The sequence below is a fragment of the Oryzias latipes genome, chromosome 6, assembly GCF_053564925.1.
Source record: "Oryzias latipes strain Hd-rR chromosome 6, Olatipes_Hd-rR_3.1".
NCBI lineage: Eukaryota > Metazoa > Chordata > Actinopteri > Beloniformes > Adrianichthyidae > Oryzias > Oryzias latipes.
Genome location: NC_136242.1, coordinates 34,469,561 through 34,494,977, shown reverse-complemented (window position 1 = coordinate 34,494,977; position 25,417 = coordinate 34,469,561). Strand labels below are relative to the sequence as shown.

General features: G+C 44.8%; 1 protein-coding gene across 1 annotated transcript; it reads right to left on the bottom strand.

Moving 5' to 3' along the window:
• Positions 1–908: 908 nt before the first annotated feature.
• On the bottom strand, positions 909–23,967 carry ptprjb.2 (protein tyrosine phosphatase receptor type Jb, tandem duplicate 2). Its single transcript, XM_078949221.1, has 30 exons — positions 23,955–23,967; positions 23,436–23,696; positions 22,479–22,742; positions 22,100–22,351; positions 21,632–21,892; positions 18,758–19,018; positions 18,393–18,662; positions 18,047–18,307; positions 17,596–17,856; positions 17,258–17,518; positions 15,746–16,012; positions 15,412–15,675; positions 15,063–15,332; positions 13,709–13,975; positions 13,364–13,624; positions 12,991–13,272; positions 11,721–11,870; positions 11,443–11,641; positions 11,084–11,199; positions 10,915–11,008; positions 10,795–10,842; positions 10,706–10,714; positions 10,540–10,627; positions 10,275–10,365; positions 10,130–10,206; positions 9,908–10,042; positions 9,574–9,690; positions 2,649–2,809; positions 2,426–2,561; positions 909–2,323 (listed from the first exon to the last, which is right to left on the bottom strand). The coding sequence occupies exons 1-30, from the start codon at positions 23,965–23,967 to the stop codon at positions 2,186–2,188; spliced, it is 5,535 nt and encodes a 1,844-aa protein (XP_078805347.1). The 3' UTR covers positions 909–2,185.
• Positions 23,968–25,417: the final 1,450 nt, after the last annotated feature.

The window sequence follows — 25,417 nt, the reverse complement described above, 5'->3', positions numbered from 1 at the left end:
TATGGAACGAAAGTCGACATCGATCCAAGAATGTACAGAGATTATAAAGCAGCTTGTTTTTATTATGCACCTTTTTTGTTTTAGAAATGGAATTTGAATGTTTTTATGGAAAGAAAAGCATGCACCCACACACACAGACACACACACAAACCCACACCCACACACACACACGCACACACCCACACAGACACACATACGCACACAAACCCACACCCAGACACACACACACACACAGACACACACACACACACACGCACCCCCCCACACACACCCACATGCACTTGCACACACACACACACACACACCCACGCACACACGCACCCCCCCACATACACACACGCACGCACCCCCCCCCACCACACACACACCCACGCGCACATATTAAAATTTCAGAGGAAAATAAAATAAGATATTTTATTATGGATAAAAACGTTATTTAGAAATAAGTTTTAGATACTTGAAATAATGTTTTATTTTCATTTGCTGAAAAAAAATTGTGTTAAAATTTAAATATTTTAGATGAAAAAGTAGGTCAAATGAAATAAGAAACATTAAAATAGTTAATAAAAGTTACAGTAATTTGGGGAAAACTGCCACGCTTAATGTGATGTAGACTTCCTCAGAACTTGAGGTCTTTCGGGGATCTGCTGTAGCCACTCCTCCTGCTGGGGGGTCACTGCCCCGAGTGCTCCAACTACCCTGGGCCATCACTTTACATGCTTTTTTCAGTCCTTTATTACTGCAGTTTTCTGCAGCATTTTGTTGTTTTCCTTCAGGTTTTCTTGATCATTGTATTGGTGTGGAGTCTCATGGTGGTCTAAACATCACTTCTATCGTCACTTTGCTGCGTTAAATCAGAAAATGTTTAGGAACGTTTCAGAAGCACTGTTTAATTGAAAGGATGAAACTTTAACGTATGAAAGCTGCGTGCTTTATTCCATATTTATCACAAAATATAATATCTTTTGTCCCTTTTCCTTTAATGAATTAAAAGAAAAGCATTTGTAAATCAAGCTCTCATTACATTGTTGCACTGAACCAGCAAGCATGTGGCAAGCCTTTCAAAAATATGTACAAACGCATTCTCTGCTATCAATCATCCTAAAAATAGAAATGCTTCCAGCTTTTTCAATGCATAGGATAAAAAACAACAGGAGCTCAGCAGCATTTGAAAAACGTACCTAATGGAAACATTTGCTAACTATAAAATCCAGTTTGTTAACAGGAAATGAGCAGGAATGCTTCAATGCTTCAGGTGTAAAGCAGGAATGAAACAGTAATATTAGGCCATAAAAGAATCAAAGTAAACTAAAAAAGACAGAATTGCACAGATCTCTGGGGAAAGAGTTTTTACAGCATCAGTGTTAGGAAAGAGTCCAACTTCATTCAGTTCCTGAGGTGCAACAATCCAACCAGGAAACAGAAAAATGTTCCTTTTAATAAATCACTGGCCTAGAGATAAAAACACTAGAACATCCTCTTCATAGTTTAAAGTGAAGCGTGAAGATCAGATGCATCCAGTGCATCTTTCACAACGCAGTGCTTTCTGAAATAAACAGTCATTCAACACATTGCACAATTCACATTAGCTTTCCTTTTGGAGAGCAAAGCTTTCATTACAGCCCCGATCGTCTCTGGGGTGGGGAGAAAGGGCTCCACCTAGTGGTGTGAGGCTGAATTCATCACAGGATTCTTGATTGATGGATTCTTTGAGTCGCAGCTTTTGAATTAGGGCTGGGAATCAATGGGTACCTCAGGATACGATACGATTTGCGATACATTGCTCACGATAATGTACCTAGTGGTGTGAGGCTGAATTCATCCCAGGATCAGTGAGCACCTTGTTCGAACAAGAGCAAACTCATAAAGGTGTGAGGCCTGCCAATCCTAAAAGCTGTAGTGCAATCAAAGCTCCTCCTCTCTTTCACATCATTACCAAGGTCTGCAGCATCTACAGCGTCTGCAGGATCTGCAGCGTCTGCAGGATCTGCAGCGTCTGCAGGTCTTTGGTTCATGATTGTGTTCATTTTTGCTTCTACACACTAAAGTAACAAACATTAATTTAAAAAAAGTTATAAAAATAAATACAAGGGATCATTTGAAGCTGAAGTGCAGCTTGAGAGCGCTCCCTTTGCACGCTGGCTTGCTTTTTTGTTGCTTAGACTAGAAAAAAGGGGCGGAGTTTTCAGTAACCCCTCTTTTTAGGTGAAATATTCTCGTAGATTGAGAGCGCTGCTGTGTTCTGGTAGATTAGATCCACATTGTTCCCCGTTCTGGATCGGATGAAGTCCAAGGCGCACTGGTTCAAGAAGACGTACTGATCCTGCAGTTGCATCAAACACAAGAGTCAGAGAGCTGCGATAAGCCCCACCTCCACAGACACACACAGCATCATCATTTCAGAGCAGAGGTGTGATCTTCCCACCTCTGTCTGCACCATCAGGGGCCGGTGCATTCGCAGGTTATGGACGATGCCAAAAATGTCCACAATGTTTTCCCTTTCGATCTGGAAGATGAGCCGGTCGATGGCGATGAAGGTGCCGGTGCGGCCCACGCCAGCGCTGAGAGCAGAAGAGGGAGGAGACCAGAGGTGAGACACGAAACCCTCATGAGACCCTCCTGAAATGTGACGGGCTCCGCCATCAGACCTGCAGTGGACCACGGTGGGGGAGTGCTGGGAGTACTGGTCCATGTGCTCCCGGACCAGATGTCTGAAGCTGATGAGGAGCTCCGTGGTCTCTGGAACGCCGTGATCCGGCCAAGCGGTGAAGTGGAAGTGACGGACGGCGCGCATCTCTGCGGTTTTCACCTGCGAACAGCGGCAGATCCACCAGCCGATGAGCCCCAAACAAAAATATCATGTCTGCGCACACGGACTGGTACACAAGCACTACTTAGCTTTACACCTTTTCAGTCAGAGCAGTTATGAACAGTCTTAACATCGTTAGCTGGAATGTGCGTGGACTTGGCTCTGAGCCAAAGAGACTGAAAGTGTTAAATCACCTGGATGGTCTAAAAGCAGATATAGCTCTACTGCAGGAGACCCATTTATCAAATTCTTTGGATCACCTTATGTGCTGCTTACAATTTCCAGTTATATACTCTGCCAGTTACAACTCCAAACAACGAGGAGTTGCTGTTTTAATTAATAAAAATCTTAATTTTACTCATAAGGATACAGTTACTGACCCAGAAGGCAGATTTGTAATCATTAATATATCCATTCAGAATAAGGACTTTTGTATAGTGAGTATTTATGGTCCTAATGTTGACGACTCTTCCTTCTTTCACAGATTCTTCACCTCACTCTCAGTTCACTCTGACTCCACAATCATTATAGGAGGAGACTTCAACCTTGTTTTGGACCCTGAACTTGACAGACTCAGCACAGCAGCAAATCAGCGTACATGGCGATCTGCAAGTATTCTAAAGCAGTACATGAATGATCTGGGTCTCTGCGACGCGTGGCGCTCATGTCACCCAAACACTAAAGGGTTCACCTTTTTTTCTCCAGTTCACTATTCACACTCCCGTTTAGACTATTTATTAATCAGTAACTCTCTTTTAAAAAATATTCAAAGCTCCAATATCCATCCAATTATTATCAGTGATCATGCACCAGTCTCTGTAAACATTTCTAGGGAAAAATCCACACCCTCTGGTACAACCTGGAGGTTTAATACGTCTCTGTTAAAGGACCAGGAATTTCTTGAATTCTTTAAAAAAGAGTGGGCAACCTTCTTAGACTTCAACAATACTCCAGACATCCCACCGTGCGTTCTTTGGGAAACAGCAAAGGCAGTCATGAGAGGGAAAATCATTTCTTATTCAACGCACAAAAAACGCAAAGAGAAAGCAGATTTATTAGAATTAGAAAATAAAATCAAAACCCTGGAGACTGCTTATGCTGCTTCTGCACAGGAACACATTCTGAGAGATCTGAAAAATTTAAAGCTGCAGTTAAATGACATCATTAATAAACAAACACAATTTCAAATACAAAGGCTACGACTTGAAAGATTTGAAAACTCTAATAAATCTGGCAAATTTCTGGCTAATCAGCTTAAAATTAACAGAGAAAAATCATCAATCACCTCTATTACGGACCAAACAGGAAATATCACTCATGACCCGGTCAAAATTAATAACGCATTTGAAAACTTTTATAAAAACCTGTACACACCGCAGATCAATCCGTCAGAGCAAAGTATTGACTCATTTCTTAATAATGTAAACCTACCCAGGCTAAATGAGGATCAAATCACAAACTTAGATTCTCCGCTCTTGCCGTCTGAACTTCATGAAGCTCTGTTACTTATGCCCAATGGTAAAGCACCAGGGCCTGACGGCTTTCCTGCTGAGTTTTATAAAGAATTCTGGGAACAACTGGCACCAACATTTTATAAAACTGTCACATCTATTAATGAGAGCCAATCAATGCCACCTAACATGAACTCAGCCAACATAATTCTTCTTCTAAAACCAGACAAAGATCCCACTAGTCCTTCAAGCTATCGCCCTATTTCTCTAATCAATGCAGATGTAAAAATTATCTGCAAAGCACTAGCACAGAGAATAGAAAAAATCACTCCTCACATAATTCACTTCGACCAGACTGGATTCATCAAAGGCAGACACTCGGATGATAATGTCCGTAGACTAGTTAATATAATAGACTTTGCCACCATTAAAAACCAGGAAATGACGGTACTATCGCTGGATGCTGAAAAAGCCTTTGACAGAGTTAATTGGAAGTTCCTTATTGCTGCCCTCCAGAAGTTTGGTTTTGGAGAAGCATTCATCAATTGGATCAAAATATTATATCACAACCCCAATGCATCAGTTAGAACTAATAAACAGACCTCAAACAGGTTTTTTCTTGGACCCCTGGGTTTTTCTTGGAAAAACCCAGGTTTTTCTGGGCCCCCCCCACCCTGCCGGATGGGCTGCCCATCTGCACCTGGGGCTGGGATCGGCCCTTCCCTGGCTCTGGGACGGGACGGGACAACCCTCTCGGGGCCCCCGGTCGCTCTGGGTGTCACCCGCTTCGGCTGCGGGGTCTGGGGTGGGGTGGGGTGGGGGGCTTGTCGGCCCTGTCCTGTGGGGGGGCGTTCTGGGGGGGAGGGGGGGGCCATTATTAGTACGGGTCGGGGGGGCTAGCGGGTCGGGGTCTCCGCTGAGGCAATCAGTGGTTGCCTCGGCCGGTTGGCCTCCTCGGTCCCGTCGAGGCCTGACCAGAGCTCTTCTAGGGCCGGCGTCTGGGGGTGGGGGCCTGGGCTTGCTCCGGGGGGGGGCGACGCTTTCTGGCTCCTCTCTCTCTGTGTGGGGTGGGTGGTGCCGGGCCTGGGGTGTCGGCGCCTCCGGGGGTGGGCCCCTGGGCTGGGTGGCCCTGGCCCCTTTGCTGGGGGTGGGCTGGGGGACGGCTGTTTGACCACCGGGGGACAGTCTACCAGCTGTCCCCAACTTACCCCCTTCCTCATATAACCTCATATTAGGGTGAGGGGGTGGGGGGTCTAGCCTGCGATGCGCCTTGGGGGGGGGCTACTTGGGAGTGGCACCCCTCCTATGGTTGCCGTATGGAGTGGGCCCCCCCTCTTTCGGTTTTATTTGCACCTTAGACATGTAGGGTCCTTGGTAGGTGGGGTGCTTGGACATCACTGCAAGCAAGCAGCAGATGTCCTCCTGGCACCCTACCAGCCAATTTTAACCGCACCTTAGACATTTAGGGCCCCTTGGAGTGGAGGGTGAGGGGACATCACTGTGAGTAATCAGGAGATGTCCCCTTAGTGCCCTACTCGCCAATTTTAACTGCACCCCCCTTAGTACACACACCCCTCCCCCTTCAATATATACATTCAAACATAAACACACACACATGCACACAAACACCCTCTCAAACACCCATACACGCACACACATTTTACAAGGAAGGTGGGACCTGGGTCCATCTGTCCCCTACCCCTTCCCTGGTGGGGGGTGCGGGCCCCTTGGCTATGGCGGCCGTGTCCCTTGGTTGCCGGCTCCCTGGGCCCGGCGGTGCTCTCTCCGCACGGTGGGGGGGTTCATATTACACCTGAGCCGGGGGTGTTCGTGTCCCTGGGGGGTGGGTCCTGGTCCTTGCCCCTGGGCGCTGGGCCCCGCCAAACTTCCAACATGGCCGAGCCTGGTCGGGCCATATTTATAACATCCCTTGTGGGCCGCCCTTTTTTCCCCGGGGTTCCCCCCTCCTGGGCGGGGGCGGCGGGCCCCTGCCTTGCTCCTACCTGGACCAACCGTGGGCCGGGTGGGTGGCTGCCTGGAGTGCGGAGCGGGTCTCCCTTGGGGGGTCCTGGCTCGTACCCGGGGTCGGGGCGGGGGGATGCCCGGAACTCCTGGGTGGTGGTGGGGTGCTCGTCTGGGGCTGTGGGCGTCCCTCTCCGGTGGGGCCCTGCGTTGGGCTCTTCCGGCGCGGCGGGGGGCTGCTTTCCTGGCTGGGCTGGGGCGGCGCTCTCTTTCCCTCTGCGCCTCCCTGCTCTCTGGCTCTGGGGGCCTCGCGGCGGTCCGGCTGGCCCTGGCCTGGGTGGCGGTCTTGGTCGCCCGGGGGGCGGTTGTTCCCTGCCTGTTCCCGTGTGGCGTTGGGGGAATTCCGGCTGCCGCTGCTGCTGCGGCGGGGGTATGGGTGTGGGGGTGGCTGGGCGCTCCTCCTCCTTCTTTTCACATTCCACCATCCATTTTAGAAGAACATAAACACTCACCTGAGCACAGGTGTTAGCTCACCTTTGCACTAATAGTTTGCATGATTGAATGAATGAAAGATTTCACACTAGTTGGTTTAAAGGCATAGGTATGCGTTCGTGAACACTATCTGTTTTGTGTGCATGTTGACATGTGGACATTTTTGCGGCTAGCAGGTGTGTTGATAATATTTGAGTGTGTGTGAACAGGCCCCGCCCTTTTTGTACTACATTTGAACCGTACCGTAACGATAAACAACCAGTAAACCTGTCTGCTCTATGCTGCTTCATGGTCTTACCCCCCTTCCCCTCCTATTATCACCCTCCTACCCCCCCCCCCCCCCCCCCTGACATCCCTCCCTCTTCTTCCCCTCTTTCCTTTTCCGTCCGGTCCAACACCAAAGATTTTCAAACATGATTGAAATTAATAAATTTTGGCCTCAATTACAAAAGGGGTTTATTCAGACATACCTTTGGTTTGTCTGAAGATGAATAACCCCTCTTGTTAAAATAAAATATGTCCAACACAAGAGGCCCTCAGCTCTCATCTGTTTGCCTAGCTGTTGGACAGGACAAGTTAAGAAAAAAAAAAAAAAAAAAAAAAAAAAAAAATCATGTCTAGGCGGCGTCCTCATACGAGAACCGTCCGTGGTGTCTGGCGCTTTCTCTACGTACTTCTTAGTAACAGTAGAGGCGGGGCCTAGGGCAAGTTTTTCAGAGCTACCCCCCCCCCCCCTCTTGTGGCCAGTCTAGGTACTTGCATGACATCAAGGAAGGGGACCCAACTTACCCCCTTCCTCATATAACCTCATATTAGGGTGAGGGGGTGGGGGGTTTAACCTGCGATGCGCCTTGGGGGGGGAGCTACTTGGCAGTGGTCCCCCTCCAATGGTTGCCGTATGGAATGGGCCCCCCCTCTTTCGGTTTTATTTGCACCTTAGACATGTAGGGCCCTTGGTAGGGGGGGTGCTTGGACATCACTGCCAGCAAGCAGCAAATGTCCTCCTAGCACCCTACCCGCCAATTTTAATCGCACCTTTAGGGCCCCTTGGTGGGGAGGGTGAGGGGACATCACTGTGAGTAATCAGGAGATGTCCCCTCAGTGCCCTACCAGCCAATTTTAACTGCACCCCCCTTAGTACACACACCCCTCCCCCCTCAAAAAATACATTCCAACGTACACACATACACACACACATTTTGCAAGGAAGGTGGGACCTAGGACCATCTGTCCCATCTGTTCCATTACACCTGAGCCGGGGGTCTTCGTGTCCCTGGGGGATGGGTTCTAGTCCTTGCCCCTGAGTGCTGGGCCACGCCAAATTTCCAACTGTGGCCGAGCCTGGTCGGGCCATGTTTATAACACCCCTTGTGGGCCCCCCTTTTCCCCGGGCTGCTCCCCTCCTGGGCGGGGGAGGCTGGCCCCTGCCTTGCTCCTCCCTGGACCAACCGTGGGCCGGGTGGGTGGCTGCCTGGAGTGCGGGGCGGGTCTCCCTTGGGGGGTCCTGGCTTGTACCTGGAGTTGGGGTGGGGGGATGCCCAGAACTCCTGGGTGGTGATGGGGTGCTCGTCTGGGGCTGTGGGCACCCTTCTCGGGTGGGGCCCTGCGTTGGGCTCTCCCGGCGCAGGGGGGGGGGCTGCTCTCCTGGTTGGGCTTGTGCGGCTCTCTGGCTCTGGGGGCCTCGCGGCGGTCCTGCTGGCCCTGGCCTGGGTGGCGGTCTTGGTCGCCCGGGGGGCGGTTGTCCCCTGCCTGCTGCCGTGTGGCGTTGGGGGGATTCCGGCTGCCGCTGCTGCTGCGGCGGGGGTCTGGGTGTGGGGATAGCTGGGCACTCTCCCTCCTTCTTTTCACATTCCACCATCCATTTTAGAAGAACATGAACACTCACCTGATCACAGGTGTTAGCTCACCTTTGCACTAATAGTTTGCGTGATTGAATGAAAGATTTCACACTAGTTGGTTTAAAGGCATAGGTATGAGTTCGTGAACACTATCTGTTTTGTGTACATGTTGACGTGGACATTTTTGCAGCTAGCAGGTGTGTTTATAACATTTGAGTGTGTGTGGACAGGCCCCGCCCTTTTTGTACTACATTTGAACCTTACCGTAATGATAAACAACCAGTAAACTTGTTGCTTTATGCTGCTTCATTGTCTTACCCCCCCTCCCCTCCTATTATCACCCTCCTACCCCCCCCCCCTCTCTCTTCTTCCCTTCTTTCCTTTTCCGTCCGGTCCAACACCAAAGATTTTCAATCATGGTTGACATTAATAAAGTTTGGCCTCAATTCCAAAAGGGGTTTATTCAGACATACCTTTGGTTTGTCTGAAGATGAATAACCCTTCTTGTTAAAGTAAAATATGTCCAACACAAGAGGCCCTCAGCTCTCATCTGTCTGCCCAGCTGTTGGACAGGACAAGTTAAAAAAAAAAAGGAAGGGGACCAGAGAAAACTGCACTGGAGTTGGTTGTGTGTGTGAAGTGGGGGGTGGGGAACTTGAACACAGAAGCAAAACATCTAGTTATCTTGTAATCGAGGGGGGGGGGGGGGGGGCAGTGATACGTTGTCACCACTTCCAAAATCCAATGAAATGAATGAAATCTTTATTCAGCGAATCGTCTGAATATAAAGGTAACCTAAAGCCCCGCCCACAAAGAGCCGAGGTTTTTCTGCCACACCCCCCACCATCTGAAGGGTTTTTCTCCTGCTGCCCCTAAAATATGTCCAGCAAAGAATCAAACGAAAACGCACCACTGATGACATCACAGCCAGCGTGTGCTGCCCTCCAACACTCGGAGAAAGCATCAGTGGGAGGAGCTAATGGGAATGTAATGTCATGCAGGTGTTTTTTTTAAAGCTTACGTTTTTAATGTTAAAGTCCTTGATAGTCCAGTCGTCCAGGATTATGTCAGAGGTGGTTTTCACAATGATGTCGCCGCAGGATTTGACACCTGAAGCCCAGTACTGCTCACATTTCACCTGAGGGAGAAAGGTCGTCATGACATCATCCGTTTGTTATTCTAATCCTAACGCAGTCATTCCAATAAAAAGCATGTAGCTGATGTGCTGCTGGTTTGATAACAGGACAGAGGTGTGCAGGGCAGTGGGGAGCGGAAACCTGTTGGAATCCTTGAAGCTCTTTTGGAGAGTTGAATGGTTTTAAATGAGTGTGGGGGGCTTATGTCCTGAAACTCACGCGTCCCTGCTCGTTGCAGCGCGTCAGCATGACCATGGTCCGCACGTTCTTCTCCCAGATCATCCTCCAGAAGTCGTTGACCGTCCCGGGCAAAGGACCCTGAGCTGCGATGAACTCCTTCTTGGACTGGTAGCCCTGCTCATCACACGACATGTCAGACGGCCAACGAAGACGAAGGTTTGCTGAATCAAACGATGCTGGAGAGAGGGCATGCGTACGCACCGGCATGTAGTTGGCATTGATGTAATCGTCGCACGGATCTCCATGGATGATGGAAAGTTTGACTCTGGAGGAATCATCTGAAGTGCAAACAGGAGCGTGAGAAGAAGCGCCGCGCGGCAGAAACGAGCTCCGATTGGTGACTCACAGGGAAGAACATTGTTGTAGCGGTTCTTGGGTTTGTTAGACGGATTCAGCGCGTGGACTTTAGCCTGACTCGTTCCAACCACCTTCAGGTCCTGAAGAGCATAACAGAAGTTCCAGACGTGAGCAGAAATACCAGCAGCAACTTCATAAACACACCAGGACTTTGATTTGGAATTCCCTTTTTTCCATTCTCTGGATAAAATCCTGTTTGGAAACCTGAACTTAAGGCAAACTGACCAGATTTGAGCCCCGAGCTCGTGTTTTACCTCAAACTCCTCAGCGAAGCCGCAGTTGGAGTCGGCTTTCTGCTTCTGATAGTACGCCTCAAAGTCCTCCACTCTCACTGCTGCACTTCTACTCAGAGGATGTTGGGAAGAACTTCAGAGCATTCTGGACCTTCATAGAAACGTGATGTGGAGGATTCATACTTACACTTTGGCTCTGAAAAACAACAGAGAAGCCGTGTTAAAAAAACGCAGCGCCTCATTGATGCGTGCAGGGCGCTGGAACGAGTCAAATACCTCATTGAATGAATCTGGATCTGTGGCGTTTCTTTAACTGACGACCTTCTGTGAAGCACAGGAGGCAACTTTAGGGGCGGGGCTTAATTTAACACCTTTTTTGTTACAGGTTTCACAAACCTTTTCCTGTAGATATTGTAGCCAATGAGGATGAGGAGGAGCAATCCCAAGATTCCAAGCGCTGCTCCAACAGCTATAGCCACCAAAACTGAGTCTAGGAAGCACAAAAGGTTTCAGCCTCAAAGACAAACTCCTGTTTGAAATGACAAACGTTGGTGTGAAGGCGCACCTGAGTTTTTTGGAAGTACGATCGAAGGATAAAAATTTGTGATCGTGACAATAGAGTTGACGACGTCCACACGGCTGGCATTCAGCTGAAGACTCGTGAAAAGTGCGATGGCGTATCTGCAGGGTGAGAGGTCATGTGTGAAGAACGGCGAGCTGGAGACACGTTTTCATCTCCAACGCTATAGCTTCTGCTAAAACTGTCAGTGTTTGACCTTCAGTAGACGCAGAGGTTAAGTCGCGTAAAAAATGTCCTGTAAGGTGCTTCAAACCATTCTGGGTTTTATATCATATCACAGGGATTCTCTGTACCGAACTCTTTGCCATCAAACATCCAACTGATGGCGTTGCAGGAGTGCGTACCGATAGGTTTGACCTTCTTCCAGTTCACCGTTGACATAGTTTTCCCACTTGGCCGACGTCCCTACGTCGATGATCAGGCTGCTGGCGGAGCGCGTCCCGGTGACGGGAGTTTGGACGGCAGTCAGGTACGCCTCCAAAGAGCCACTTTTCCAGTCGTTGTACGTTTTTGTCAGAAACGCTTTATGACAAGCGTTTCCCTCTGAGAAACAGCAGCAGAAACAAAAGGTGGGGCCGAGCGGCATCACAGACACAGGGACAAACGTCTGCAAGGACCAAACCTGCGATGCTTTGGGTCAGCAGAACCCCGACGTGAGTGATCGGTCCGGAAGATTTGTTTAACAGATCCCCGGAAACCACAATGGTGAACTTGTGGTAGTCGGTAGCAGACACATTAGCCATGGATGCGTAGTTTGGGGGAATGACAGGTTCTTTGGGAAAACAGCACAGAAAATGGAATCAAATCCTTTTCATCAGGAAAGTCGGATGGATGGACGTCTTTGAGCATCGTCTTCCAGAAACGAGGACTGTTGTTTCTACTCACAGATCACGACAACTTTATGACAAAAACTTTTGTTTGGATAATTATTTTAGAAAAAATGCAAAACTCCTGCAGCTCTGTAGGATAATGTGAATCATAAAATGCTTCAGGGGGAAAATATCAGAACTAAATAAAACACGGTGTTTCCTCATTTATCGCAGGAGTTGCGCTCTAAAAAACCCGCCGTGGTGAAATCCGCAAAGTAGTTTTCCGGATGTTTAAGGCAGTAAAACTCCTCACTACAGTTTCTACTCTTTCTTCAGACATTTTCACTCTTTCTCTTGTTTAAACTCAAAGTTCAAACCTTCATAGGAAAATACGCCCAGGATTATAGAATGAAAACAAAAATCATTGAGGTTGAATTGACAAACTGAACACATTCTGAACAGGAGACACGCCACAGAAGAGATTGATTGACAAGGTCACCAGCCAATCAGGACGCAGAAGACATTGCACTGTTAAAAGTGAACTGAAATGAATTCGCAAAACTAAAAGATGAACCACGATACAGCGGAACAACGCTGTCTGTGGCATTTTGAAGAATCTAAACTTTTTCTTACACAGAACGCATTACAGAATGTTGGTTCTATCCAGAAGAGCCCCCCCACAAGCTAACTGACAGGAGACTCAACAGCCAATCAGAGTGAGAAAGTTCCAAAGTTTGGTGAGAACTGATGGAACCAGGTTAGAAACCTAACATCAGTGTCTATTTTGGCCAAAAATAGTGGAAAAACACAGATGAAACCAAATCCATTTAGCAGGAACCTCTGATGAATCCAGGAGTCCATCTACTGTTTATTATGATGCAATACCAGTATTTCTGTCACGGAAGATAACATTTCAAAGACAAAACGATTTGAAGATTTGAATGCTTGATAAGCAGAAAAATCCGGTATGTATCTGCTTTTCGGTGGGAGTACATTCCTGGATGAAGGATGGAGATTTCAAAAAGGTTCTGCTAAACTGATCAGCAAAGAAAGATTTGTGGGAGTGAAGGATTGAACTCTGACCTGTGATGCCCGTGATGCAGTCCCTGACAACAGAGGGACTATACTGTCCTGAGCTCTGGGTCCACACATCCACGCGATACTCAGTGTAGTATTTTAGGTTGGAAACGGTGTAGTTACACCATTCCTCTGAACTGCAGCTGTTTGAAGGCACAGTGTAGTTTTGATTGTCTACTTGGATGATAACGGCGGTGCTCAGGCCAGCGGCTTTTTTCCAGGACAGCCAGATCTCGGCGTTGGTCCGGTTTGGTCCGACACACATCAAATTCGTCACACGGCTCACGCCTGAAACAACCGGAGCAAACGCCAAAAAGGTGTTTATTTTATGGAGATGAGACTCACAAATCTGAGGAAAACATGGAGGCATAAATCCTACTTGTCCATGTCTGGGTGGTAATTGGGGCGGCCTGCGTCCCATCAGCAGTCTCTGTTGTCACACTGAGGATGTACAGAGTGCCTGGCACCAGGGCGGGGATGTTGATATTCTCCAACTTGCTGATGGTATATTGCTCTGATGTCCCTGTTCTCCAGGAGACATTGTAGTAGTATGTTTGCTTGTATTCAAGGGGCCGGTCCCAGCTGACTGTGATGCTCGTTTCCTGTGGAGAAGCCTGAAGACTCTGCACCACATGTGGTCCTGATGGGTCCAGACAGACATGCAGGTTATGCTGCAGGCAGATAAATGCATGCTGAAAGTGTCGACGCAAAGTAAAAGCCTCACTTGTGCTGACCCCGGTCCTGAAAACACTTCCACTCTCCAGACCCATGGGCCCCACAGTTTTCACAGAGATGTTGTACGGAGTCCCGGACAGTAGAGGTGTAAAAGTAAAACTGGTGTTGTGAGAAGGGACTACAGTGATATTTCCTGTCGGGTAAATCAGAAGTTTGTAGTCAAATCCAGACGACATGAGAGGAGCTTCTCCCCATTCCACCTGAATGGAGCTGGTGGTCTGGTTCAGGATCTTAATGGGCCCAGGGGGGTTGGGGACTAAAACAGACACAAAGCACAACAATGAATTCAACAAGCTCACTGATAATTCAAAACGGCATTCTGAACGCGCCACAGCGGCTAATACCAGATCCATGTTTCAACAAAATAAATAAAAATCAGAAAATGTCTGCCAAGTGCAGCCAAACTCTGCTACAAACCAAATTGACTTCTACTTCCGTCCCACTCTGATCATCTTCTGATCTGTTTCCAACGCGTTCCTGGTGGTCTTTTAATGATGATGATGCCGTTTTTAGCCAAAATCTAATAACCTGTGATGTTTTTTAGGACATAGTTTCTGCAGAACGGCAGACTTTATAATTAATTCACCTCTGAGTTGTTAGTGCAGAGTAAACCTGTGTTCATTTCCCATTATCCATCTGTCTACAGTCTCTCCCACTAGTTTACGGCCCTCCCCCCATCCCCAATCTAACATTAGCGCTGCAACAAAAAGGGCAGCAATTTCATATCCATTTAGATCCAGATTCCAGGAAAACAAAGACCTTCATGGATCTATTTGTCTGCAGGTGAATGCATCAAAATGGGGGCGGAGCAGGGAGCTTGTGGCTCCGCCCAGCATATTTTCAACGTCTTTACTACAATCTTTTTCAAACAGCATATTTTCGTCTGCTCCTGATTCACAACAATTGGAATTTAAGATTAATTTTCTTTACAAATGTCCTCCATCATCAGAAAAATGCTACAGGAACACGTTAAAAACACCATTTTCATCAAAGTGGGTCTTTAACGCCCTTCATAGTAATTCATACCACCTTAAACCACGAATGCCCACTGCATACAATCACCCAAATACCTGATCTGGTATTTTACTGTGATAAAATGTAAATCCTGCCCTGACATCGCTTCTCTTTTGCTTTTCACTAAGAAGCAGGTTTTCAGATTTTTTTTGTCCAGTTTGTTCGTAACAGATATAAGAAACCCAAACTTAAAGGTCAACACCTTCCTGTAAATCAAGAATATAAACCTTAAGTCTGACTTAACCTGCAGCTTTAGTTCTGGCAGAAGTTGGATCGAAATGAAAATGATCAGTGTTTCCATGAGCGCTTGGATAAAGGGCTGTACTTACAGGTTGCATTGGTAACGTAGTCCGAGTCCTCACAAAAGGGTCCAGTGCATGTGGTCAACCGGGCGGTGTAGAGCGTTCCCGCTTTCAGACCCTCAAAGCTGAATGAGGTGGTGTTGGAGTTCAGCTTCTTTGTGTCGTTATACCCAGAACCTGTGCTGTTCAGAGTCAGCCTGTACATCTCCACATTTCCAGAAGGAAAAGTCCAAGTCACTAAAATCGACGAGTTGGAGCCGTCGCTCTGGACCGAACTGGGCTTTGCCTTTTCAGGTTCTGGTGGTGTTCAGGAGAGCATCAGTGAAAGGAAGTTCTGCCTTAAGAAATGAAACCAAGACAAAGGAAGAAGACTTACTAGTGTACTGATGTGTGCAGATCTCCTTCCCCTCAGTGGAGTCCGGTAAGATGACAGTGACACAGAAGGAGTAGTTGGTTCCCGGGATGAGGGCGGAGATTACAGCGCTTTCATTCTGAACAGTGATATTTGTGATACCACCGGCCCAGATGGTCTTCACAATGTACATGTAGTAACTTTTGTACTGACTGGGTTGTGTCCAGTTGAGGGAAATAGAAGTTGTATTTAAGGTTAGTGCCCCTAAACCAGAAACAGCAAACGGCCCTAGAACAACAAAGAAGACCTGTTATGAACAGACAACATCATGCAGACATCCCCCAAAGCTGACACGTACGCGTGGAGTATGACACCATGCTGGGCTCTGAGCGCGTGCCGTCTGGTACTGCCGTTGTGACATTGAAGGTATATGTGGTTCCAGACTGAAGACCGTAGACCGTTGCGTAAGTGGTGCTGTTATTTGAGCTAAAGATCTCTGAATAGGAAGAATTGAAGGCTTGCACGTTGTAAGAATAGTAGGGTTTGCTCTCCAGCTGGTCCCATCGGAGGTCGACAGAGTCTGTGGTGATTTGAGTCCGCGTCAGATTGGAAATGCTGTACGGCTCTGGAAGAAGACACACATGGAGGAATGAAGGTCTTTAATGTCAGAGATTGTAGGACGACAAAAAAGTGATAAATTCTTCACGTCAGTGTTACGGAGAGATATGGAATATTTTTTCACCCATAGTTCAAAGTAGTAGCTTGTAATTAATACATGCCTTTTGCAATGTAGTCCATTAATTAATTTAGTTATAGTATTTTATTTTGATAGTTTATCCTAAAATGACAACCTTGACCCAGCACAGGTGTGTGTGTACAGACTGATGGACAGCTTCTTCTTAAGTACTTAAAAACACAAGAAATATGTCACTTAACTAAAGACCTAAAAGTTGAGGACTAATTCAAAAACTATGAAAAAAAAGGCAATTAAGACATTTATTTCATCACACTTTTCTACCTTTCAGGCCCAGAGCTGTACAGCCACAGTCCCAAGTATAAAATAAAAGTAGGCTACACGAAATCTGTCTGTTGGAATGTTGGACGTGGGGGCCAGCAGGCTCTTCCTACTTTTATTGGAGCATCTGATTGGTCAGTTTATAACTTGATTAACTTGAAATACAGAAAAAATATCATAAAAAAAGGATTACCGAGTAGATGATAAAAAAAGGCATAAGATCCAGAATGTTCCTTCTGAAAAATAGAATAACAGCTGTTTTTTTTCTCTATAGGATTTTGGCTTCTAGGAGCCACTTCCTGTTTGGAACGTTAGGAGGGAGGGGCCACTCTGAACTCTTCTGTTGTTTGTTTCCTGGTTAGTTAAACTACTTTCCTTTGATATGTTCAGGCTAAATAACACACTGAACTGGTATTTCAGATTGCAGATTCTCTGGTAGTTTTTCCAACAAACACGATCCTTTAAACCTAAAAAACTGTGTTGTGATGTTTCCTGAAGATCTTTGGTCTAGTCTGGAGGTTTTCTGTTTCCTGCTCTTATTCCAGTTTTTAGCATTAACTACATTTCAAACTAAAACTGAAAAACTGAAAAAGACTAGGGAAGCGGTTAACCAAAACCTCTGAAACCCTTGATGAAGACTGCAGAACGAGTTTGAAGCACTTTGAGAGGTAAAAGATGCTCCTGCGAGGTCTTCTTTAGCTACACATAAACGCTGAGCGACAGGCTTCTGCCAGGCGTTAAAACAGAAAAAGACTCGGTACTCTAACGATAACGTCTCCCCATGAAGGTGTCAGGATTCACACAACACCAGAACCTAAGCTGAAACATCACACGGTGTGGTCAGAGTTCACTCACTGGAGTATTTATTTGCGTTTAGCACAGTGCTCTGGTACCCCAACACCCCAACTGTGATGACTGAGATGAAATAAAGGCTTCCAGACTGTAGCCCCTCCAGCAGGAACCAGCTCCTCTGGATAGTGATGTTGTTATTGGTGTTATTGCCCCTCACAGTGAAGTTGTACTGATCTTGGCTCATGTTGTTTGGGGGGGACCAGGTAAAGTTGATGGAACGAACCGTCTGACTGACCACCGTGATGGGGCCAGGAGGGGTGGGGACTGGAGAGGAACGAACACAGAGATGGTTAAAGTGCAGGTGGTGTTGGAATACCCTCCTGTCAAAAGACCTAACTCACAGGTGGCGTTGGAAACGGTGCTGGAGTTGCTCTGAACCGGCCCACTTATGGTGACCAGCTGTACTTGGTAAAGCACTCCAGGGTCCAAACCCTCAAACAGCTCATAAGTGCTGCTGTTTGGCGCCGTTTTATTTGACACCAACACGTTGTTCTTAAACAGGCGGATGGAGTACGAGGACACCTGCCCTCTCGGCGCGGTCCACGTCACATTCAGGCTGGTAGTGGTTCCTGTCGCTGTAAGGTGGGGAACCTTTTCAGGAACTAGAAGAAAAATAGAGATCGTAATGACAAACATGAAGTCTCACAAAAAAATACAATAAAAAACAACATCAATAAAAGATCAATGCACATGAAAAGCTTTAGAAGGATTTGAAAAAATACTCAACAGAAACACATTTGTATGAGTGACTGGGAGGTAAAATTCAAGTCGAAGAAACTTTATGAGACATACTTGTTTGGGAGCTGATGGTTTCCTTCTCAGAAAAGACTTTGTCTACGACAACAGACACAAAAAAGTTGTACAAGGTTCCAGGACTCAGTTCAGTGAAGTTGTATGTCTCTTGCTCCACTGTTCTATTCTGAACCAACACGGCGCCCTGGTAAGCCTCCACCAGGTATTTGTAGGAACTTTTAAAATCACTTTGCCGCTGCCACGTCAGCTGGATAGACGTTGTCTCAGAAACATTTCTGAGTCCAGTCACTGCTTTGGGCTCTGAAGTCAACACAGAAATAAGGGAGCATGAAAATGCTTGTATTATTATTGCATGAAGATGTTGATAACGTTTTGGCACTCGTACTTGTGTGAAAGGACGTCTGCACTGCAGGAGATTCACTCCCTGCTGCAGCTATTGTGGTGACATTGGTGAAGTACTGTGATCCTGGCTCCAGGTTTTCTATGATGATGCTGGTGCTGTTGACCTTTTTGAAACTAACAACTGCATTTGTGAGATTGTATGTTTGAACCAAGTACTGATAGTACCCATGGAAATCTTGTGGCTCCGTCCAATTGACCATTACTGAAGTCGTAGACAAAAGTCTCACTTCAACCTTCAACACCGGGTTGGGCACTGGACAAAAGAAGACATTCAAACGTTAAACGAGGAGCTTTGTAAATCTTAGGAACCTGTTGTGTGTTGGGACGACCGAAGGCACTTTTACGTACAGGTGTAGGAGGAGTTCTGGATGGCTGTGCTGCTGAGGTTTTGGGGTCCAACAGTTGCTACAGTTATGTTGTAGAGTGTTCCAGATTTGAGCATTTGCAGCTCTTTGCTGTTGCCTTCAGCCCTGACTGTTGTTGTATCATTGTATGTGATGAGAAAACTGATGTCAGGAGCTCCTTTCAAGAGGTCAGGGATGGTCCAGTTCAATATGAGTGAGGAGTTGGTCCGGTCAGCAATGATGAGGGAGACCGGAGGGACAGGAACTAAAGGAGGAACAGACTCACATTAAACTGCTGACAAAGCATGTTTTCATTTGTGGTGAAAAAACCTTTGATTCATTTAAGTTTTTTGATAAAAATCAGAGAAATAGAAGATATCACACTGACATTTTCTTTGAAACAAAACAAAAGTACTTTATTGATCCAGAGGGAAATTACTTTTTTTTTTGTAAAACCTATATCCGGACAGACAACTGAAATACACATGTACAGCACAAAGACTGCAGTGCAGCCCAACATACAGTGGGACAGAAAAATATTCAGTGAGCCACCAACTTTGTAAGGTCTCCCACTTGAAAAGATGAGCGGGGTCTGTAATTTTCATCATAGGTAAACCTCAAAGTTGTCTGATTTTTATAGAATTTATTTGTAAAGTATGGTGGAAAATAAGTATTTGGTCAATAACAAATGTTCAACTCAATCCTTTGTTGACAATGACAGCAGTAAACGTTTTCTGTCAGTCTTCTCAAGGTTTTCACAAACTATTGCTGGTATTTTGGCCCATTCCTCCATGCAGATCTCCTCTAGAGCAGTGATGTTTTGGCTCTGTTGCTGGGCAACACAGACTTTCAACTCCCTCCAAAGATTTTCTATGGGGTTGAGATCTGAAGACTGGCTAGGCCACTCCAGGACAATGCTTCTTATAAAGCCCCTCCTTTGTTACCCGGGCAACAGTGTTTGGGATGGTTGTCCTGTTGAAAGATCCAGCCACGTTTAATCTTCAGTGCTGATGGAAGGAGGTTTTCACTCAAAATCTGACCATTCATGGCCCCATTCATTCTTTCCTTTACACCCATCAGTCGTCCTGGTCCCTTTGCTGAAAAACAGCCCCACAGCATGATGCGTCCACCCCCATGCTTTACAGTAGCTATGGTGTTCTTTGGATGCAGCTCAGCATTCTTTCTTCTCCAAACACGACGAGTAGAGTTCTTACTAAGAAGTTCTATTTTTGGTTTCATCTGACCATAGGACATTCTCCCAATCCTCTTCTGGATCCTCCAAATGTTCTCTAGCAGACTGCAGACGGGCCTGCACCTGTACCAGCTTTAGCAGGGGGACACGTCTGGCCCTGCAGGGTTTGAGTCCCTGGTGGTGTAGTGTGTTACTGATGGTAGCCTTTGTTACTTTGGTCCCCGTTCTCTGCAGGTCATTCACTAGTTCCCCCGTGGGATTCTGGGATTTTTGCTCACCGTTCTTGTGATCATTCTGACCCCACGGGGTGAGATCTTGGGGGGAGCCCCAGATGGAGGGAGATTCTCAGTGGTCTCATATGTCTTCCATTTCCTAATAATTGTCCCCACAGGTGATTTCTCCACTCCAAGCTGCTCACCTGTTGCAGATTCAGTCTCCCAGCCTGGTGCAGGTCAACAATCTGGTTTCTGGTGTCCTCAGACAGCTCTTTGGTCTCCATAGTGGAGTTTAGAGTGTTACTGTCTGAGGTTGTGGACAGGTGTCTTTCTATAGATGACCAGTTCAAACAGGTGACATTAATACAGGGAAGGAGTGGAGGACAGAGGATCCTCTACAGAAGAAGTTACAGGACTGTGAGAGACAGAAATTCTGCTTGTTTGTAGATGACCAAATACTTATTTTCCAACACAATTTACAAATTAGTTCTTTAAAAATCAGACACTATGATCTTCAATTTTTTTTTCATCTTGTCTGTCATAGTTGAGGTTTCATCTATGATATAGATTACGGGCTTCTCTCATGTTTTTAAGTGACAGAACTTTAATAGTTGGTGGCTGAATGAATATGTTTTTGCCCCACTGTAATTAGGTGCTCCTTCCTAAACAAATTGGTCACAATAAGAAGATTTTATAGGAGATTTAAATGCATCAAATTGTGTGGAACTTTCATTTGATTTCTAATCCTTCTACAATTTAAATATTTTCCCCAGAAACAACAAATAACTTTGTTTATTTGTTTATGATGACTATTGTGTATTATAGTGTATTCTCACAACAACCAAAGTCAAGGTGAAAGCACGGTCCTGGGTTTATTATCATATGGGCTTGCCTAAAGTTTTGGAGACTAAACAGCATCTTCAGTCATATTCAGTGGTTGCATGAACTGTTCAAATGTCTAAAAACATTACAAAAGTATTAGTTTAAAATTAGGACTATTGAAAGTTTCTATAAACCATTCAGGAGGAGACATTTATAGTTGACACACCAGCCTCTGAAGGCGGGAGCTGTCCTTTTATGATGAATAATTATAGTCATCATGAAATATTTGCCATAACTGTTTGTCTGCATCATTCCAGTTCATTTATTCATAGCCTTTCATCTGGAATTTAGGAAGGGGAATCAGGTTGGTGTGATTGGATTTTTCTGCCTCTTTCTGCTGCATTAAAAAAGGAATAATGTTTGAATGTGTAATGTGTTCTTCACACATGAACAGCAAAAGCCAAAATCACGTTAAGCAATAAATGTAATTTCAATAAAAGAGTCCAACATCTCCCATAACAAAAACAAAGAAAGGTTGGAAAGTCACTGCTAAAGCTTTCCTTGAACTGAGCATCTGAGGTGGTTGTTCTCGCTCTCAGGGATTATTGGCGTGGAGATGAGCGTCTCATAAAAGAACATTTGAACTCACCAGTGGCAAATGAAGAATTATCAGACGGGCTCCTGAAGTCTCCAACAACAGAAGTCACGACGATGTAATAGAGTCTCCCAGGATTTAAACCCATGAAATATGCTCTCAGAGCAGGTGCTGTGATGGAATAGGCGTAACTTAGCGCTGCGTTTGAAATGTTCACCTCAAAATATTCCACTTCTCCTCTCTCCAATCTCCAACTGATGTTTAGGCTCTGAGTATCTCTGGCTGTAACGGAAATATTCTGAGGTTTTTCTGGCCCTGTTTGGTTAAAAAGAGAAGATGAAGATTTGAATGTTTCCCTAGAAAAGTTGTGGCTGCAGAAATTTGAAGTTAAAAAAATAATGTAAAGTTTATTTCTGCAAAAGCTTAGCAAAAAACAGCAAATAAAAATAATTATGTCTTTAAATGTCTTTCAATTGCTAGATTTCAAATATTTTGAAAGGTTTTCTGAAACTGTGAACCCACTTGTGAAGGTTTTATTAAAAACTTGATTCCCCTCATTTCCAGCCACAGCCGTCACGGAAATGTTGTACAGAACTCCAGGAGTTAAGTTTGTAATGTTGAAGGACAAGTTGTTTGTTTTATTGGAGGAGATTTCTTTTGTTGAATTCCACCTGACGATGTACGAGTCGGCGCTGCCCTCCGGTTTATCCCACGATAGTGACACAGATGTGGTTGTAACAGAAAAAATTCTGAGATTTTTAACCACATCAGGCTCTAAAAACAGAAAGAAAAAATATATATGTGATGAATGACAAATACAATGAAAGTGCTTTTTACAGTCCAACTTTGATGTCACATTTCCATATTTGTGAGAGGTGCTGTCCATAAGGGCTTGACTTACTTGTGACAATAATGCTGGTGTAAGGTTCTCCTAGAGTGTGATTGTCTTTAGCGACAGCAGTGATATTAATGGTGTAGGAGGAGCCGGGAATCAGATCCGACAGCGTAGCAAAGGACTTATTCACAAAGATGCTCGAAGAATTCTGACATCCACCTCGACACCATTCCACTTTGTAAGTGAACACCTGACCCAGAGGGGCCGTCCAGTTCAAGGAGATTGAGGTTGTGTTGAAAAATGAAATCAGATTCTGAATTATTCCTGGATCTACAAAACAGGAACAACAATTATGAAAAAAACAAAAAAACAAAATGATCTGAAAATGAAGTCTCTGTTGCTCCTATACGTGACTAAAATGTTTCCTTTGACACCAGAATGCGAAGGTGAAAAACTTAAGAACTAACCTTAAAATAACTGGAAATTATTCACTTATACTGATGATTTGCTTTAGCGTGATTCATTTTCAAAAATAAAAAAAGAGAGAACTGATGAAAATTTTCGAGCAAATACAACAACTTTTGTGATGGGCAGTGAGTCCATTTCTTTCCAACTACGACAGAAAACTTACAATTTTCACCAATTAAGTCATTAATAACCCTGCAGACAGCCTCACTTTCTATTTCGGGTTGGTAATCTGCAACCACACCTTTTGACAATACCTATTGTTAGTTGGGTAGTGGGTAAAATTAGGTGGTTGGTTCATTTTATCGCAAAACGTAAATCACCAAAAAAAAGTTAAATACTTAGGTTATTATATTAATAAAAACAAATGGTCAATCAGATAAAAATAGAAAACTGATTTCTAATTCTGATTAATTGTGAGGACATATTGAGCAAGCATCTTTTTCTTAGATGTGATTTTCTTTATTTTCATTTGTGTCACTGTGTTTTAAAATACAGCCAGGTTAATTGTAGCAGACATCTCTCTGCAAGGTTAAAGTGGTTTCCATGTTAACTTACTTGTATATATGACAGTAGAAACACTCTCTCCCTCGGTTTGATTGTCTGCTGCCACAGCTGTGACATTTATGCCATACCTGACTCCAGCAGTTAGGTTAGATATAGTCGTGGTCTTTTCAAACACACTTGTATTAAGAGTAGATGATCCATTTGTCCATTGTACTCTATAGAAGGAACTGTTTCCTAATGGTTCGGTCCAGTTCAGAGATATAGAGGAAGTGGTGATCTCAGTAACAGAGAGGTTTCTGACTTTATCTGGTTCTGGAAGGAAGAGGAGTCATAAAGATTAAAACTATCCTATACACTAAAATGGTCTGTTTCTCTTCAACGTCACAAAAAAAAAACAAGTCTGGCCTGTTTTAGATAATACAGCATACTTATGTCATATTTCTGTCCATGACTGATAATAATGACATTTTCAAAGCTTGATTGGTTTAGACCAATTGCCAATCGTAAGCCTTTGTTTTACACAAACGAGTCAAAGCAGATGAAGAAAAAACTAACTGGAATTATTCCTACCATAGTTTTCCATGTTAACTTACTTGTATATTTGACAGTAGAAACACTCTCTCCCTCGGTTTGATCATCTGCTGCCACAGCTGTGACCGTTATGTCATAATTTTCACCAGCAGTTAGGTTAGATATAGTCGTGGTCTTATCAAACACACTTTTATTTAGAGTAGATGATCCATTTGTCCATTGTACTCTATAGAAGGAACTGTTTCCTACTGGTTCGGTCCAGTTCAGAGATATAGAGGAAGTGGTGATCTCAGTAACAGAGAGGTTTCTGACTTTATCTGGTTCTGGAAGGAAGAGGAGTCATAAAGATTAAAACTATCCTATACACTAAAATGGTCTGTTTCTCTTCAACGTCACAAAAAACAACCAAGTCTGGTTCCTAATGTCATATTTCTGTCCATGACTGATAATACTGAAATTTCAAAGCTTGATTGGTTTAGACCAATTGCCAATCGTAAACCTTTGTTTTACACAAACGAGTCAAAGCAGATGAAGAAAAAACTAGCTGGAATTATTCCTACCATAGTTTTACCTTTAAACACTAGCCGGTAGAACAACTACCTTCCCTTTATCCAAATATATCCAACTATCAATCAACCTATCCAACTGTCCGTCCATTAATAAATCCATCTATCCATCTCAATATGCTGTATATAGTGTAAATAAAATCATATTCCTCCAAAACAAGTATGAAAAGCCAATTCCCATAGTTTCCTTGACCTTTCACACATTTCTTTTAGGTTTCATAGGTGTAGAGACCATTCATGTCATTTTCATGACAATGTAACCATTTTTAGCAGATAAAATTAGCATTTTTTTTGCAAATTTTTTTAAAACTAGGCATGTATTTGAAGTATTTTGGCAGTTAAATTGCAATAATAGTTCATTGGGTTCAAGTAGAGGACAAGTTTCGACAGTTTTCCACATAGGTTAAAGACTAATTTGGGGTATTTTGTAGCAGACATCTCTCAGGAAGGTTAAAGTGGTTTCCATGTTAACTTACTTGTATATTTGACAGTAGAAACACTCTCTCCCTCGGTTTGATTGTCTGCTGCCACAGCTGTGACATTTATCCCATACCTGACACCAGCAGTTAGGTTAGATATAGTCGTGGTCTTTTCAAACACACTTGTATTAAGAGTAGATGATGCATTTTTCCATTGTACTCTATAGAAGGAACTGTTTCCTACTGGTTCGGTCCAGTTCAGAGATATAGAGGAAGTGGTGATCTCAGTAACAGAGAGGTTTCTGACTTTATCTGGTTCTGGAAGGAAGAGGAGTCATAAAGATTAAAACTATCCTATACACTAAAATGGTCTGTTCTCTTCAACGTCACAAAAAAACCTCCAAGTCTGGTTCCTAATGTCATATTTCTGTCCATGACTGATAATACTGAAATTTCAAAGCTTGATTGGTTTAGACCAATTGCCAATCGTAAGCCTTTGTTGCACACAAACGAGTCA

What these genes read in the sequence shown, in the direction of transcription:
- ptprjb.2 (XM_078949221.1), bottom strand. An exon ending in CCAGAACTCCTCCTACACCT is followed by an intron (nt 18,663 to 18,757) that starts GTACGTAAAAGT and finishes TCTTTTGTCCAG; the next exon opens with TGCCCAACCCGGTGTTGAAG. An exon ending in CACCGTTTCCAACGCCACCT is followed by an intron (nt 17,519 to 17,595) that starts GTGAGTTAGGTC and finishes GTTCCTCTCCAG; the next exon opens with TCCCCACCCCTCCTGGCCCC.